This window comes from Somniosus microcephalus, chromosome 27 (genome assembly GCF_052327205.1).
Source record: "Somniosus microcephalus isolate GS21.2 chromosome 27, FLI_Smic_1.0, whole genome shotgun sequence".
NCBI classification, from domain to species: Eukaryota; Metazoa; Chordata; class Chondrichthyes; order Squaliformes; family Somniosidae; genus Somniosus; species Somniosus microcephalus.
This window is the reverse complement of record NC_141013.1, coordinates 46,431,732-46,447,551: the sequence shown is the minus strand read 5'-3', so window position 1 is coordinate 46,447,551 and position 15,820 is coordinate 46,431,732. Positions and strand designations below refer to the sequence as shown.

Sequence of the window (15,820 nt, the reverse complement as noted above, 5' to 3'; positions counted from 1 at the left end):
CATTTACTGCGCTTCTTTAGTCTTGACAAAGGGTTTTCACCCGAAACATTGACTCTATTTTCTCTCCACGGATGTTTCCTGGCCTGCTGAGTTTTTGCAGCATTTTCTGTTGTTATTTTGGATTTCCAGCATCTGCAGTATTTTGCTATCGTACTGGTTAAAAAGGCATATGGAATACCTATATTCTATACCTTGGCTAATGAAGGCAAGAGCAGGGAGGTTATGATGGAGCTACACAAAATGCTAGTTAGGCCACAGCTGGAATACTGTGTGCAGTTCTGGTCTCCACACTATAGGAAGGATGTGATTGCATTGGAGAGGGTGCAGAGGAGATTCACCAGGATGTTACCTGGGCTGGAGCGCTTCAGCTATGAAGAGAGACTGGACAGGCTGGGATTGTTTTCCTTGGAGCAGAGAAGGCTGAGGGGGGGACCTGGTTGAGGTGTACAAAATTATGAGGGGCATAGATAGGGTAGATAGAAAGGAACTTTTTCCCTTACTAGAGGGGTCAATAACCAGGGGGCAAAGTTTCAAGGTTAAGGGGCAGGAGGTTTAGAGGGGATTTGAGGAACAACTTTTTCCACCCAGAGGGTGGTTGGAATCTGGAACTCACTGCCTGAAAGGGTGGTAGAGGCAGGAACCCTCACAACATTCAAGAAGCATTTAGATGAGCACTTGAAACGCCATTGCATACAAGGCTACGGACCAAGTGCTGGAAAATGGGATTAGAATAGACAGGGCTTGATGGCCGGCGCGGACACGATGGGCCGAAGGGCCTCCTTCTGTGCTGTACAACTCTATGACTATTCCAGGGACCAGATACTTGTGTCTTTTGCACGGGTAGCTCTTCAATCTCTCCGACAGCAGACCGAGTGAGCATTAGGCAAATTCACTTAGTTCAAGTCGATACAATTTATCTCTACTTCACAAAAGTACTGAACATGCTGCACTACCTAGATAGGTGATCTTTCGCAACTTACAGACCAAAACTTCTGTGTTCTGTCCTACAGCCCAGGAAAAACCTTTCTTCATGCAGTCTCGTCTCTTTAACCTTCTCACAGGATTTTACTGCCCGACCGACTTTTTGATCATAGAATCATACAGCACAAAAGGAGGCCATTCGGGCCATCGTGTCTGCTCTTTGAAAGAGCAACCCAATTAATCCCACTCCCCTTCTCTTTGCCCACAGTTAATGTTCCCGTTAATTTTTTTTGGGTGTGTGGCCTCTTTAAAGGGGCTGCGCGGCTCTTTCAAAATACTGCGCACACATGGTTTTTCCCATTGAAAAGTCCGCGAGTAGGTCCAGGCGGCCGCACGGCTTAAAGGGAGCATTGCACACAGCCCTACAAATTTCTCTTTTTCCAATATATATCCAATTCAATTCCCATTTGAAAGTTATTATTGAATCTGCTTTCACCACCCTTTCAGGCAGTGCATTTCAGATCATAACTCCCTGCGTATAAACATGTCTACGCTCCCCGCTGGGTTTTTTGCCAATTACCTTAAATCTGTCTCTGGTTACTGACCCTCCTGCTCGTGGAAACAGCTTCTCCCTATCTACTCCATCAAAACCCCTCATAATTGATTTCTGTTCCGAGTTTTAAAAGCCTGTTTCACTGCCCCTCTTCTAATCCCCCTCAGAGATCAAAGGCTTTTCCATCAGCATACCCAGGTGTCCTCCCGAATAGCTAGAAAAGCTACTGTAGAGTTTCTGGGAGAAACTACTTCAGTTTAGCATATTAATCACCTTTTGTCTGGATGCGTTTTTAAACAACACTGCTTTCAAAACTCAGTGTTAAAAGTAGTTTATTGTGATGAAAGAGTCAAAAACTCCAGAAAATGTGACAAATCCAATATTGAGGTTTTAATCCCTTGTGCACATAAAGCTAGGCTGACACTCCAGTGCAGTGCTGAGGGAGTGCTGCACTGTCGGAGGTGCCGTCTTTTGGGTGAGACATTAAACCGAGGCCCCGTCTGCTCTCTGGTGGACGCAAAAGATCACAAGGCACTATTTCGAAGACGAGCAGGGGAGTTCTCCCCGGTGTCCTGGCCAATATTTATCCCTCAACCAACATAACAAAAACAGATTATCTGGTCATTAGCACAGTGGTCTTAAATGGCCTACCCCTTATTCTGTGACTATGACCCCGTGTTCAAGATTCCCCAGCCAGGGGAAACATTTTCCAAGCATTAACCCTGTCAACCCCCTTAAGAATTTTATGTTTCAATCAGATCACCCCTCATTCTTCTAAACTCTAAGGAATGTAGGCCTAGTCTACTCAATCTCTCCTCATAGGGCCATCACCTCATCCCAGGAACCAATCTAGTGAACCTTCGCTGCACTCCCTCTAAGGCAAGTATGTCTTTCATAAGAACATAAGAAATAAGAGCAGGAGTAGGCCATACGGCCCCTCGAGCCTGCTCCGCCATTCAATAAGATCATGGCTGATCATCGACCTCAACTCCACTTTCCCGCCCGATCTCCATATCCATTGATTCCCCGAGAGTCCAAAAATCTATCGATCTCAGCCTTGAATAGACTCAAAGACTCAGCATCCACAGCCCTCTGGGGCAGAGAATTCCAAAGATTCACCACCCTCTATGAGTGAAAAAATTCCTCCTCATCTCAGTCTTAAATGGCCTACCCCTTATCCTGAGACTATGCCCCCTAGTTCTAGACACTCCAGCCAGGGGAAACAACTTCTCAGGATCTATCCTGTGCATCCCCTTCAGAATCTTGTATGTTTCAATGAGATCACCTCTCATTCTTCTAAACTCCAGAGAGTATCGGCCCATTCTACACAATCTCTCATCATAGGACAGCCCTCTCATCCCAGGAATCAATCTAGTGAACCTTTGTTGCACCGCCTCCAAGGCAAGTATATCCTTCCTTAGATAAGGAGACCAAAACTGTGCACAGCACTCCAGGTGTGGTCTCACCAAGGCCCTGTACAATTGTAGCAAGACGTCCTTACTCTTATACTCCAACCCCCTTGCAATAAAGACCAACATGTCATTTGCCTTCCTTATTGCTTGCTGTACCTGCATGCTAGCTTTCTGTGTTTCTTGCACGAGGACACCCAAATCTCTCTGAACACCAACATTTGAAAGTTTCTCACCATTTAAAAAATATTCTGTTTTCCTATTCTTCCTACCAAAGTGAATAACCTCACATTATACTCCATCTGCCACCTTACTGCCCACTCACTCAGTCTATCTATACCCCTTTGCAGACTCTGTGTTCTCCTCACAGCTTACTGTCCCACCTAGCTTTGTACCATCAGCAAACTTGGATACATTACACTCGGTCCCTTCATCTAGGTCATTAATATAGATTGTAAATAGCTGAGGCCCCAACACTGATCCTTGCGGCACCCCACTAGTTACAGCCTGCCAACCTGAAAAAGATCCGTTTATCCCTACTCTCTGTTTTCTGTCCATTAACCAATCCTCTATCCATGCTGTTACCCCCCCGGTAGAAAGAGAGCAAATTTTAGTCGGAACATGCAGCTACACTACAGAACAAAACGACTGTTTTTACACACAATTTGCACAGTTCTGCAATTTCACAATCAGTTAGTGACCTACACACAGCACAGCAACTTGTTCTAATACCCATGATTCGTGCACATGTCTAACAGGCTATTACATTAATGTAATCCATCCTACATCAGTACAACCAGATTCAAAATAGAGTTTCCGATGCATTGAGTAAATTGCACCTTAAGTGATTGATAGGTTAGTCAGAGAAAGAAAGAAAGCATTTGCATTTCTATAGTGCTTTTCACTACCTCAGCACATCCCAAAGCACTTCACAGCCAATGAAATACTTTTGAGGTACCAGCGGCAAAACAACCAGGAGAGGAGGAGATTTTTTTTAGGCAGCAGAAATTCGGGTCGGGGGCTTCCCGCGGGTGCAAGCCCCCGACCTGCACTTACCTAGTGCGCCGGCCGTTGAACTGTGGGCCCGCGTGGGATTCCGATCCTGGGCCTCCTCCAACTGCCGGCGCGCAGCGCTTGCGTATCCCAGGGGCGCAGTTAGTTCGAAGCGTCCCCTCGGATCACGTGGGCCATGGAGAGCCAATGGTAGCAGGGAATGCTCATTCATAAATTTGACAGGAAGAGCTGTCAAAACTATAAATACAAATCAGCCCCAAAACATAACTAAAACTTCAAATAAATTTTTAAAAATCACATTTTTAAAATAACTAAATTATGTAAAATAACTATTTTAAACAATAATTTAAATTTTTGAAATAATTAATTACAGTTTCTAACGGGGCTAAAAATAAACTTACCTTTCTTTAAAGTATTTAAAAATAATAAACCTGTGGAAAAAATGTTTTAATTTTACTTAATTCACCACTTACCTTGTTAAAAGCAGGCCTTGCGACTGCTTTTTAAAAGTGTAACTGCTGGAGACTTACCCTCCCGGAGAAACTTGCAAAAAAACCGGAAGTTCCAGGCGTACGCGCTGCCTCTCCGGCGCACGTGTTCGACCTGTGAACCCCTTCCTTTAAGGGAACGGAAGTTCCGGTTTCCCGCGCATGCGCAGTGCATGCACGAAACCGGCACTTCCATTGGGCCTACGCGCGAGTACCCTGTGCGTTCTCACCCGTGGGGACCCGAAGTTCTGGGCCAGTGAGATCTGGAATGCGCTGCCTGAAAGGGCGGTGGAAGCAGATTCAATAATAACTTTCAAAAAGGAATTGGATAAATACCTGAAAAGGAAAAATTTGCAGAGCTATGGGGAAAGAGCTGGGAAATGGCACAAATTGAACAGCTCTTTCAAGGAGCCAACACAGACATGATGGGCTGAATGGCCTCCTTGTGTGTTCTATGATTCTAGGTTACTGGGGAACTCATACCTCCACCTCTGAAATCTAGATCAAAAACAATGCGACATTATTCACTTCCAGTGTCAGACACTGCGCACTGAATTCTTGATATGCTCAAAATTTTATATTCGACACCAAGCCCCATTCACGCATCACCCCTGTGCTCACTGCCCCGTGTCCTAACTCACACCCAGTCCCGTTCACCCATCACCCCCTGTGCTCACTGCCCAGTGTCCTAACTCACACCCAGTCCCGTTCACCCATCACCCCCTGTGCTCACTGCCCAGTGTCCTAACTCACACCCAGTCCCGTTCACCCATCACCCCCCGTGCTCACTGCCCCGTGTCCTAACTCACACCCAGTCCCGTTCACGCATCACCCCCTGTGCTCACTGCCCCGTGTCCTAACTCACATCCAGTCCCGTTCACCCATCACCCCCTGTGCTCACTGCCCCGTGTCCTAACTCACACCCAGTCCCGTTCACCCATCACCCCCTGTGCTCACTGCCCCGTGTCCTAACTCACACCCAGTCCCGTTCACCCATCACCCCGTGCTCACTGCCCCGTGTCCTAACTCACACCCAGTCCCGTTCACCCATCACCCCGTGCTCACTGCCCCGTGTCCTAACTCACACCCAGTCCCGTTCACCCATCACCCCGTGCTCACTGCCCCGTGTCCTAACTCACACCCAGTCCCGTTCACCCATCACCCCGTGCTCACTGCCCCGTGTCCTAACTCACACCCAGTCCCGTTCACGCATCACCCGTGCTCACTGCCCCGTGTCCTAACTCACACCCAGTCCCGTTCACCCATCACCCCGTGCTCACTGCCCCGTGTCCTAACTCACACCCAGTCCCGTTCACGCATCACCCGTGCTCACTGCCCCGTGTCCTAACTCACACCCAGTCCCGTTCACCCATCACCCCGTGCTCACTGCCCCGTGTCCTAACTCACACCCAGTCCCGTTCACCCATCACCCCCTGTGCTCACTGCCCCGTGTCCTTACTCACACCCAGTCCCGTTCACCCATCACCCCGTGCTCGCTGCCCCGTGTCCTAACTCACACCCAGTCCCGTTCACCCATCACCCCGTGCTCGCTGCCCCGTGCCCTAACTCACACCCAGTCCCGTTCACCCATCACCCCGTGCTCGCTGCCCCGTGTCCTAACTCACACTCAGTCCCGTTCACCCATCACCCCTGTGCTCACTGCCCCGTGTCCTAACTCACACCCAGTCCCGTTCACCCATCACCCCCTGTGCTCACTGCCCCGTGTCCTAACTCACACCCAGTCCCGTTCACCCATCACCCCCTGTGCTCACTGCCCCGTGTCCTAACTCACACCCAGTCCCATTCACCCATCACCCCATGCTCACTGCCCCGTGTCCTAACTCACACCCAGTCCCGTTCACCCATCACCCCCTGTGCTCACTGCCCCGTGTCCTAACTCACACCCAGTCCCGTTCACCCATCACCCCCTGTGCTCGCTGGCCCGTGTCCTAACTCACACCCAGTCCCGTTCACCCATCACCCCCTGTGCTCACTGCCCCGTGTCCTAACTCACACCCAGTCCCGTTCACCCATCACCCCGTGCTCACTGCCCCGTGTCCTAACTCACACCCAGTCCCGTTCACCCATCACCCCGTGCTCACTGCCCCGTGTCCTAACTCACACCCAGTCCCGTTCACCCATCACCCCCTGTGCTCACTGCCCCGTGTCCTAACTCACACCCAGTCCCGTTCACCCATCACCCCGTGCTCACTGCCCCGTGTCCTAACTCACACCCAGTCCCGTTCACCCATCACCCCCTGTGCTCACTGCCCCGTGTCCTAACTCACACCCAGTCCCGTTCACCCATCACCCCCTGTGCTCACTGCCCCGTGTCCTAACTCACACCCAGACCCGTTCACCCATCACCCCCTGTGCTCACTGCCCCGTGTCCTAACTCACACCCAGTCCCGTTCACCCATCACCCCCTGTGCTCACTGCCCCGTGTCCTAACTCACACCCAGTCCCGTTCACCCATCACCCCGTGCTCACTGCCCCGTGTCCTAACTCACACCCAGTCCCGTTCACGCATCACCCGTGCTCACTGCCCCGTGTCCTAACTCTCACCCAGTCCCGTTCACCCATCACCCCGTGCTCACTGCCCAGTGTCCTAACTCACACCCAGTCCCGTTCACCCATCACCCCTGTGCTCACTGCCCCGTGTCCTCACACCCAGTCCCGTTCACGCATCACCCCTGTGCTCACTGCCCCGTGTCCTAACTCACACCCAGTCCCGTTCACGCATCACCCCTGTGCTCACTGCCCCGTGTCCTAACTCACACCCAGTCCCGTTCACCCATCACCCCCTGTGCTCACTGCCCCGTGTCCTAACTCACACCCAGTCCCGTTCACGCATCACCCCGTGCTCACTGCCCCGTGTCCTAACTCGCACCCAGTCCCGTTCACGCATCACCCCCTGTGCTCACTGCCCCGTGTCCTAACTCACACCCAGTCCCGTTCACCCATCACCCCGTGCTCACTGCCCAGTGTCCTAACTCACACCCAGTCCCGTTCACCCATCACCCCTGTGCTCACTGCCCCGTGTCCTCACACCCAGTCCCGTTCACGCATCACCCCTGTGCTCACTGCCCCGTGTCCTAACTCACACCCAGTCCCGTTCACCCATCACCCCGTGCTCACTGCCCCGTGTCCTAACTCACACCCAGTCCCGTTCACGCATCACCCCTGTGCTCACTGCCCCGTGTCCTAACTCACACCCAGTCCCGTTCACCCATCACCCCCTGTGCTCACTGCCCCGTGTCCTAACTCACACCCAGTCCCGTTCACGCATCACCCCGTGCTCACTGCCTCGTGTCCTAACTCGCACCCAGTCCCGTTCACGCATCACCCCCTGTGCTCACTGCCCCGTGTCCTAACTCACACCCAGTCCCGTTCACCCATCACCCCCTGTGCTCACTGCCCCGTGCCCTAACTCACACCCAGTCCCGTTCACCCATCACCCCCTGTGCTCACTGCCCCGTGTCCTAACTCACACCCAGTCCCGTTCACCCATCACCCCTGTGCTCACTGACCTACATTGGCTCCTGGTCCGGTAACGCCTCGATTTTTAAATTCTCATCCTTCTCTTCAAATTTCGCCATGGCCTCGCCCCTCCCCATCTCTGTAACCTCCTACAGCGCTACAACCTTCCGAGATATCTGCCCTCCTACAATTCTGGTCTCTTTCGCATTTCCGTTTTTCATCAATCCACCATTAGCAGCTGTGCCTTCAGCTGCCCAGGCCCCAAGCTCTGGAATTCCCTCCCTAAACCTCGCTGCCTCGCTCCTCTTTTAAGACACTCTTTAAAAGCTACCTCTTTGAACCAGCTTTTGGTCATCTGCCCTAATGTCTCTTTATGTCTATGACTATCTCTAACAAGCAATGACTATCTCCAACAAGCGAGAGTCTAACCACCTCCCCTTGACATTCAATGGCATTACCATCGCCGAATCCCCCACTATCAACATCCTGGGGGTCACTATTAACCAGAAACTTAACTGGACCAGCCACAAATACTGTGGCAACAAGAGCAGGTCAGAGGCTAGGTATTCTGCGGCGAGTGTCTCACCTCCTGACTCCCCAAAGTCTTTCCACCATCTACAAGGCACAAGTCAGGAGTGTGATGGCATACTCTCCACTTGCCTGGATGAGTGCGGCTCCAACAACACTCAAGAAGCTCGACACCATCCAGGACAAAGCAGCCCGCTTGATTGGCACCCCATCCACCACCTTAAACATCCACTCCCTCCACCACCGGCGTACCGTGGCTGCAGTGTGTACCATCTACAAGCAGCAACTCACCAAGGCTTCTTCGGCAGCACCTCCCAAACCCGCGACCTCTTCCAACTAGAAGGACAAGGACAACAGGCGCATGGGGACACCACCACCTCCAAGTTCCCCTCCAAGTCACACACCATCCTGACTTGAAAGTATATCGCCGATCCGTCATCGTCACTGGGTCAAAATCTTGGAACTCCCTCCCTAACAGCACTGTGGGAGCACCTTCACCACACGGACTGCAGCGGTGGCTCACCACCACCTTCTCAAGGGCAACAAGGGATGGGCAATAAATGCTGGACTTATCAGCGACGCCCTGATTGGGATGTTTTACTACGTTAAAGGCGCTCGATAAATGCAAAATTTGTTGTTGTTGACACATGGGTGACAAAAGATATTGGTACAGGTATTATTTTTTTTAGCCACTAAACAATTGACTTTTTCTAATCACAGAATCACAGAAACCCCACAGTGTAGATAGAGGCCATTTCGGCCCATCGAGCCTGCACCGACACATATCCCACCCGATCCCCGTAACCCCTACACCAACACATATCCCACCCTATCTCTGTAACCCTAACACTAAGGGTCAATTTATCATAGCCAATCAACCTAACCCGCGCATCTTTGGGCTGTGGGAGGAAACCGGAGCACCCGGAGAAAACCCACGCAAACACGGGGAGAATGTGCAAACTCCACACAGTCACCCGAGGCCGGATTCGAACCCGGGTCCCTGGCGCTGTGAGGCAACAGTGCTAACCACTATGCCACCCCAAATGTTGTACATTTATCTGCAGTGCAATTTTCACAGAATCACAGAAACCCCACAGTGCAGATAGAGGCCATTTCGGCCCATCGAGCCTGCACCGACACATATCCCACCCGATCCCCGTAACCCCTACACCAGCACATATCCCAGTAACCCCACGTATTTAATCCCCCTAACACTAAGGGTCAATTTATCATAGCCAATCAACCTAACCCGCACATCTTTGGACTGTGGGAGGAAACCGGAGCACCCGGAGGAAACCCACGCAAACACGGGGAGAATGTGCAAACTCCACACAGACAGTCACCCAAGGCCGGATTTGAACCCGGGTCCCTGGCGCTGTGAGGCAACAGTGCTAACCACTATGCCACCGTGCTGCCCTTTTGTAGGACATTATGAGTTTGCAAAGTCAGGATGTCATGTATGTGATAGCTGGTTCAATGGTTTTAATCTTCTGTATTGCAGGGTTCAAGGACTGGTAAAGGAGGTAATGAGGTCTGTTAATGTGAGGGGGCATTGGGGAACGTTTGACAGTAATGAGGTCAACTGAAGCGCTATGCAATCAATTCAGCCCTGGCATCTCTGGCTGTAAGATGTTTTATTGGCCCTCCCTCTTCTACTCCTCGCTCGCTTTTGACCAAGTCTTCCTCGTCAGAGGAGGGGAGGTCCTCTTGCTGTTCCTCCTCCATGTGCAAGGTTATGCAATATGCAGCACACTACCAGTGCGTGAGATTCTCGTGTGCTGTATTGACACGAACTCCCAGACCTATCCAGGCACGTAAACCATTGCAACAGGAGCCCAATTGCGTGCTCGATGATCACCCTGGTGGTCCAATGGCTCTGCTTTATCTAATTTGTGTGGGCATGCTGGTTATGGTGGGGTATCATAAGCCATGTGTGGAGGGGTAGCCCTTGTCCCCTGCAGTCATCCTCCAGCGTTGTGTGACAGGTGGAATAGTGAGGGGATGGTTGACTGACGCAGAATGAAGGAATCATGACCGCTGCCTGGAAATCTGGCACAGACCTGCATTATTCTGTGGCAGTGAACACTGGCCAGCTGTACACTGGCCAGCTGTACACGGATGGAATGAAATATTTTCCTGTTAACAAATGCTCTTGGTTGGTTTGCTGGTGCCCTAATGGCTACATGTATATAGCTCTGACCCCTTGCACTTGAGGGAAGCCAGCTACTGCAACAAACCCCAGAGCTCTTTCATTCTGGCATCCATTGAGGAAGTAATGCAGTTGTTGGCCCTGGCAGAGGGCACTTGCTTGATGCAATTATGAACTACAGACTGAGAGATGCAAGAAATATCCCCATTAGCATCCTGGAAAGGGCCCGAGGCAAAGTGGTGAAGGGTGGTGGTGACTTTCACTGCACCGCATGGCCACCTGGCCCAGCAAACCGTATGACTGCTTGCAGGAGGCTGAAGAGATCTGCAACAGCCTCCTCATGCACTGCTCCTCAGACAAATCCAGGAAACTCACTCCAGGCCTTCCATCCTATGAGCTGTGAAAAGTCTTCGAGCAGCCCCCGCATTCGTAGTCTGCTAACAGGACCAACTGCTTCTCCTTGTGATAGGGCAGCCGACTGCTCCTCTTCACACAACCACACTGAAGTTCCAAGAATGACACTCATGAACTGTGTGCTTAGAGAGTGTGGAAGCAGAATAAAGGTAGAGGAAAAAATAGCAATCACCATGGCAAACTCTCCTGTGGAAATCCAAAAAACACAGTAACAGGTACCCATTATCTGAGTGCTTGCAGATAAGTGTCCCTTTAAATATGACTTCCATGGTCCTTGTGAGAGTAGGTTTTACTCCACAGGTTCACCACGAAGTGGTACGTCTGTTCTTGCTCATTAAAACTGCATCAGGGTCCTAATGACATCCTAGGACCCTGATGTGCATGTATTCATGAGGCTCCCATCTGCTCCGAGAAGAACTGTAGTTAAAATAGCAGGTGGATATCAACTGGTAAAGGGAAGAGTTAAGATCACCCCTTCCAATTCTTTGTCACACTCTATCTTTGGTTTCTATGAGCGCCGCTCACAATTTGCATTGCGGTATTTATTACTGTCAGACGTCTTCCATTCATTCTGACAAGTATCTCCTTTCCTCTCCTTTGTACATCTCCAGTATTTCTGGTGCATACGTTTTTACTGGTGTAATAACTGGCATACTCAACAAATAGCAGGTTTGAGGTGGGTTGGAGAGAGGGTGTTGAATGGTTAAAACAGAAGGTGGGACTGAAGGTCATGTTGGGGCTTTAGGGGGTAGGAGAGAACGAGAGAGGGGGATGCGTGCTAGGAGAAGCAAGAGTGGGGTAGTAGCACGGTACACAGCCTGGGAGAGAGTGGAGTGAGGGCTGGACTTGGGAGTCCTGGTGGCTGAGGTGTGGGAGCAAGGGGATCTGGAAACAGAGGGGGCGGTAGAATTTGAGGCTTAAAAGAACTTTGTGGGTGGCTGGACTCTGGCTGCACTCATGGGGGGTATTCATGGTGGGTGTGAGGCCTGGGACAGAGTGAGGGGAGGAAGTTCGTGCCTTGAGTTACTCAGGAAGGCACTTAGGTGGAGTTTGAAGACTCAGGAAGTTGGGGAACTGCCTCAACAAACATCAAGCCAAATCTAGCTTTTCAGACAGAATTTGCTCAGTGATTTTATGATCACCCCCACTGTTCAATCAGAGTACAGAGTGCACTTTTTGTAACACTTTTTATGGTAATATTTATAATGGGGAAACCGCATGTTAAAATTATGCCGTCAGTATTTGATGAATCAGATTTCCTACTTTCAGGAATTGTGCCTATGGATCGGAAAATTGCAAATGTGACTCAATTATTTAAGAAGGGAGGGAGGGAGATAACCGGTAACTATAGACCTGCCAGTTTAATGTCAGTTGTAAGGAAATTACTGGAAACGATCAGGGAAATTACTGGAAAAGACTGACTGATCACTTGGACAAGTATGAGGTCATCAAAAATAGTCAGCATGGCTTTGTGAAGGGTAGGTCATGTCTGACTAATGCAGTTTTTAAGGTCACTGGTATAGTGGATAGAGGACTGTCTATGGATGTTATCTACAGTATATGGACTTTCAGAAGACATTTGATAAGGTCCACGCAAGAGATTACCAAATATGAAAGCGCATAAAATTAGAGGTATCCTTGTGACATGGGTTGGTAATTGGTTGGGAAGTGGGAGACAGAGTATGGGTAAAGGGAACAGTCTATGATTGGCAGGCAGGAAGTTACAAGGGACATAGACAAACTAAGTGAGTGGGCAAAACAATAGCAGATGGAGTTCAATGTGGGGAAGTGCACTTTAGATTCAAGAAACACAAATCAGAGTATTTTCTTAATGGAGAGAAATTAGCTGCTGTGGAGGAGCAAAGGGATGACTAAAAGTTAGTGCACAGGCACAAGCAGTAATTGAAAAGGCTAATGCAATGTTGCACTTTCTCTCAAGGGGTTTGGATTGCAAAATTGAGGAAGTGATGCTTCAGTTGTACAGAATCTTGATCGGACACCACCTGGAGCACTGCATTCTGTTTTCAGCCTTGGCAGGATTGCAGCACAGATTTACCAGGATGATACTGGGGCTTAAAGGGTTAAATTATAAGGACAGGTTGTGTATACTTGGTTTATATTCCCTGGAGTTCAGAGGTTGAGGGGTGATCTAATCAAGGTGTTTAAAATATTAAGGGGATTCGACAGGGTAGATACACAGATAATATGGGTAGGAGAGTTTATATGAAGGGAGAGGTTAAGGGAGGACAGTGAAATCAGGAGAGGGCAAGGTGAGTTGAGATGGAGGTTGAAATCACCCAGAATGAGGAGTCACTCAGTGCAGAGGCTGAGGGAGGAAAGGAGTGAGGATATCTCGGTGAGAAACTGTGGGTGCGGCTTAGGTGGGCGGCGGAGAACCAAGGTTTTAAAGGAGGCAAGAGGGGTGGAACAAGGTGAGGTATTCAAAGGAGACGCTGCCACAGGAGTTGGGGAGAACCCAATGCAAGATTTGGTGAAAAGGGCCATACTTCCACCATGGTGGTTTGGGCTGGGCAAGTACTGGAAGGTACAGCCAGGTGGGGAGGCTTCAGCAAGGGGCAAAGTGTCATTGCCAGTGAGCCAAGTGTCTGTCAAGGCCATGACGTCAATGCAAATATCCACAATAAGGCCATGGATGGCAAGGCCCATGTTTGCAATGAATGAACATTCTGGAGGGAGGTGCGGAGAAAATGCTGCCCCCTCAGGTGGATGTGAAAGATTCCATGGCACTGTTCAAAAAATAGGGGCGTTATCCTGGTCACCTGGCCAATAATTATTCCTCAATCAACATCACTTAAAAACAGTTTAACTAGTCATCTGTCTCACTGCTGTTTGTGGGACCTTGCTGGGTGCAGATTGGCTGCTACATGTCTACAAAACAGTGACTGCACTTCAAAAGTACTTGATTGGGTGTGAAGCACTTTGGATGTTCGGAGAATGTGAAAGACTCCACACAAGTGCAAGTTCTTTTTCCTTTGGTCTATTTTGTACATTAATTTGAAAAGTTACTTTGTTTGGTAATTAAATGGAAAATTCTGAGCAGCATTTTTTTTTAAACTTCTTGCTGATTTTCCCACACAATCTAGTTTAAACTCACAGAATAGTGCACTTAAGCCAAGTGCTGAAGGTGTGCTTCCTCTGACAATCTTTCAAACCCTAAAAATTAAAAAAAAATGACTTACTTGTAACTTCCTGTAAGAAATCCAGACAGGGTCTGCTGGTTCCAGATAGACTAACAGAGACAGCCAGAGGGGTTTGTCCCTCATAGTTCCTTGTGTTACAGTCTGCACCATAATTATGTAACATCCGTGCACAAAGCACATCGTCCTTTAGTGCAGACAAGTGTAATGGGGTCTGTCCATCCTCCAACCGGCCAAGGTTTGTGTCTGCCCCTCGTTGAAGGAACATTCGACAGTAGGAGTGGTTGCTTTTGATCACTGCATATCGCAACAGGAAACCGTTTTGAATGTCGATGTTGGCATTGTGATCCAAAAGAATTTTCACACAGCTTGAGCGCTCTCTGATAATGGCCAGCTGAAGTGGCGTGGTGCCTTTATCGCTGAGTGGGTCAACCTCAGCTTTAAACTCCAGCAGCAGTTTGACAAACGAGTCTCTGCCATAATGGGCAGCCACATGGAGAGGAGTCCATCCGTCATTGCTTTTAGCATTAATAATATCAGGTCTGTGTTCCGATTCCAACATCAACCGTGCAATCCGTGCTCGGCCATGCATGGCTGCATAATGCAAAGCAGTGAAACCTCCAATTAAGTCTTTAACGGTGGGATCAGCTGGAAAAGATCAAAAACAATTAAAAGGAGACAGTACTAGTACATGATTTTAAAACAGAAAAAAACTCTGTCTAAATACATAATTAATTGGGGAAACTGTTGTAAAACTATAAATTGAAAGAGGCTCGAGATGATGGTTTCCAGGAGATAGGAACAACTTTCCTCCCTCTCTGAAGAATTCTGGGCTGCACCTTGGGTAATTGGAACTCTAGTGCCCCCCCCTCGCCCTCCGCAGCCCCCCCTCACCCTCCGCAGCCCCTCATCCAATGCATTATTTTGAAACGTACTTCATTTTGTTGCAATTCCATGTTCAAACTACACTTTTATTGGTAATATAGTACCTGTGACAATAAATCAAGTTTTTAAAAAGACAATACTCCTTTATTTAATCTATACAGGCTGAGTTAACATAACCTATACAATAATGGCGTCATACAGTGCTGAAACACAATCTGGAGGCAGCAGTGATTCCCATGTTCAGTGGCCGCACCGAGCAGGGTGGAGTTCAATTCTCACTCCCGAGAGCAGAGCACAAAATCTAGACCGACAGCGCCGTGCGGCCCCGAGGGAGCGCCGCACTGTCGGAGGGGCAGTCCTGAGGGAGCGCCGCACTGCCGGAGGGTCAGTCCTGAGGGAGGGCCGCACTGTCGGAGGGGCAGTACTGAGGGAGGGCCGCACTGTCGGAGGGTCAGTCCTGAGGGAGGGCCGCACTGTCGGAGGGGCAGTACTGAGGGAGGGCCGCACTGTCGGAGGGGCAGTACTGAGGGAGGGCCGCACTGTCGGAGGGGCAGTACTGAGGGAGCGCCGCACTGTCGGAGGGGCAGTCCTGAGGGAGCGCCGCACTGCCGGAGGGTCAGTCCTGAGGGAGGGCCGCACTGTCGGAGGGGCAGTACTGAGGGAGGGCCGCACTGTCGGAGGGTCAGTCCTGAGGGAGGGCCGCACTGTCGGAGGGGCAGTACTGAGGGAGGGCCGCACTGTCGGAGGGGCAGTACTGAGGGAGGGCCGCACTGTCGGAGGGGCAGTACTGAGGGAGCGCCGCACTGTCGGAGGGGCAGTAC

At 50.1% G+C, this 15,820-nt stretch overlaps 1 protein-coding gene across 5 annotated transcripts in view; it reads right to left on the bottom strand.

Annotated features, from left to right (window-relative positions):
- The window catches only part of asb7 (ankyrin repeat and SOCS box containing 7), an 80,084-nt gene that overhangs the window by 12,008 nt on the left and 52,256 nt on the right, over positions 1-15,820 (bottom strand). For all 5 annotated transcript variants that reach the window (XM_085968929.1, XM_085968926.1, XM_085968925.1 and 2 more), the window contains one exon: positions 14,157-14,762. In XM_085968929.1, coding sequence (XP_085825055.1) covers positions 14,157-14,762 — 606 coding nt within the window. The remainder of the gene's footprint in view (positions 1-14,156; positions 14,763-15,820) is intronic.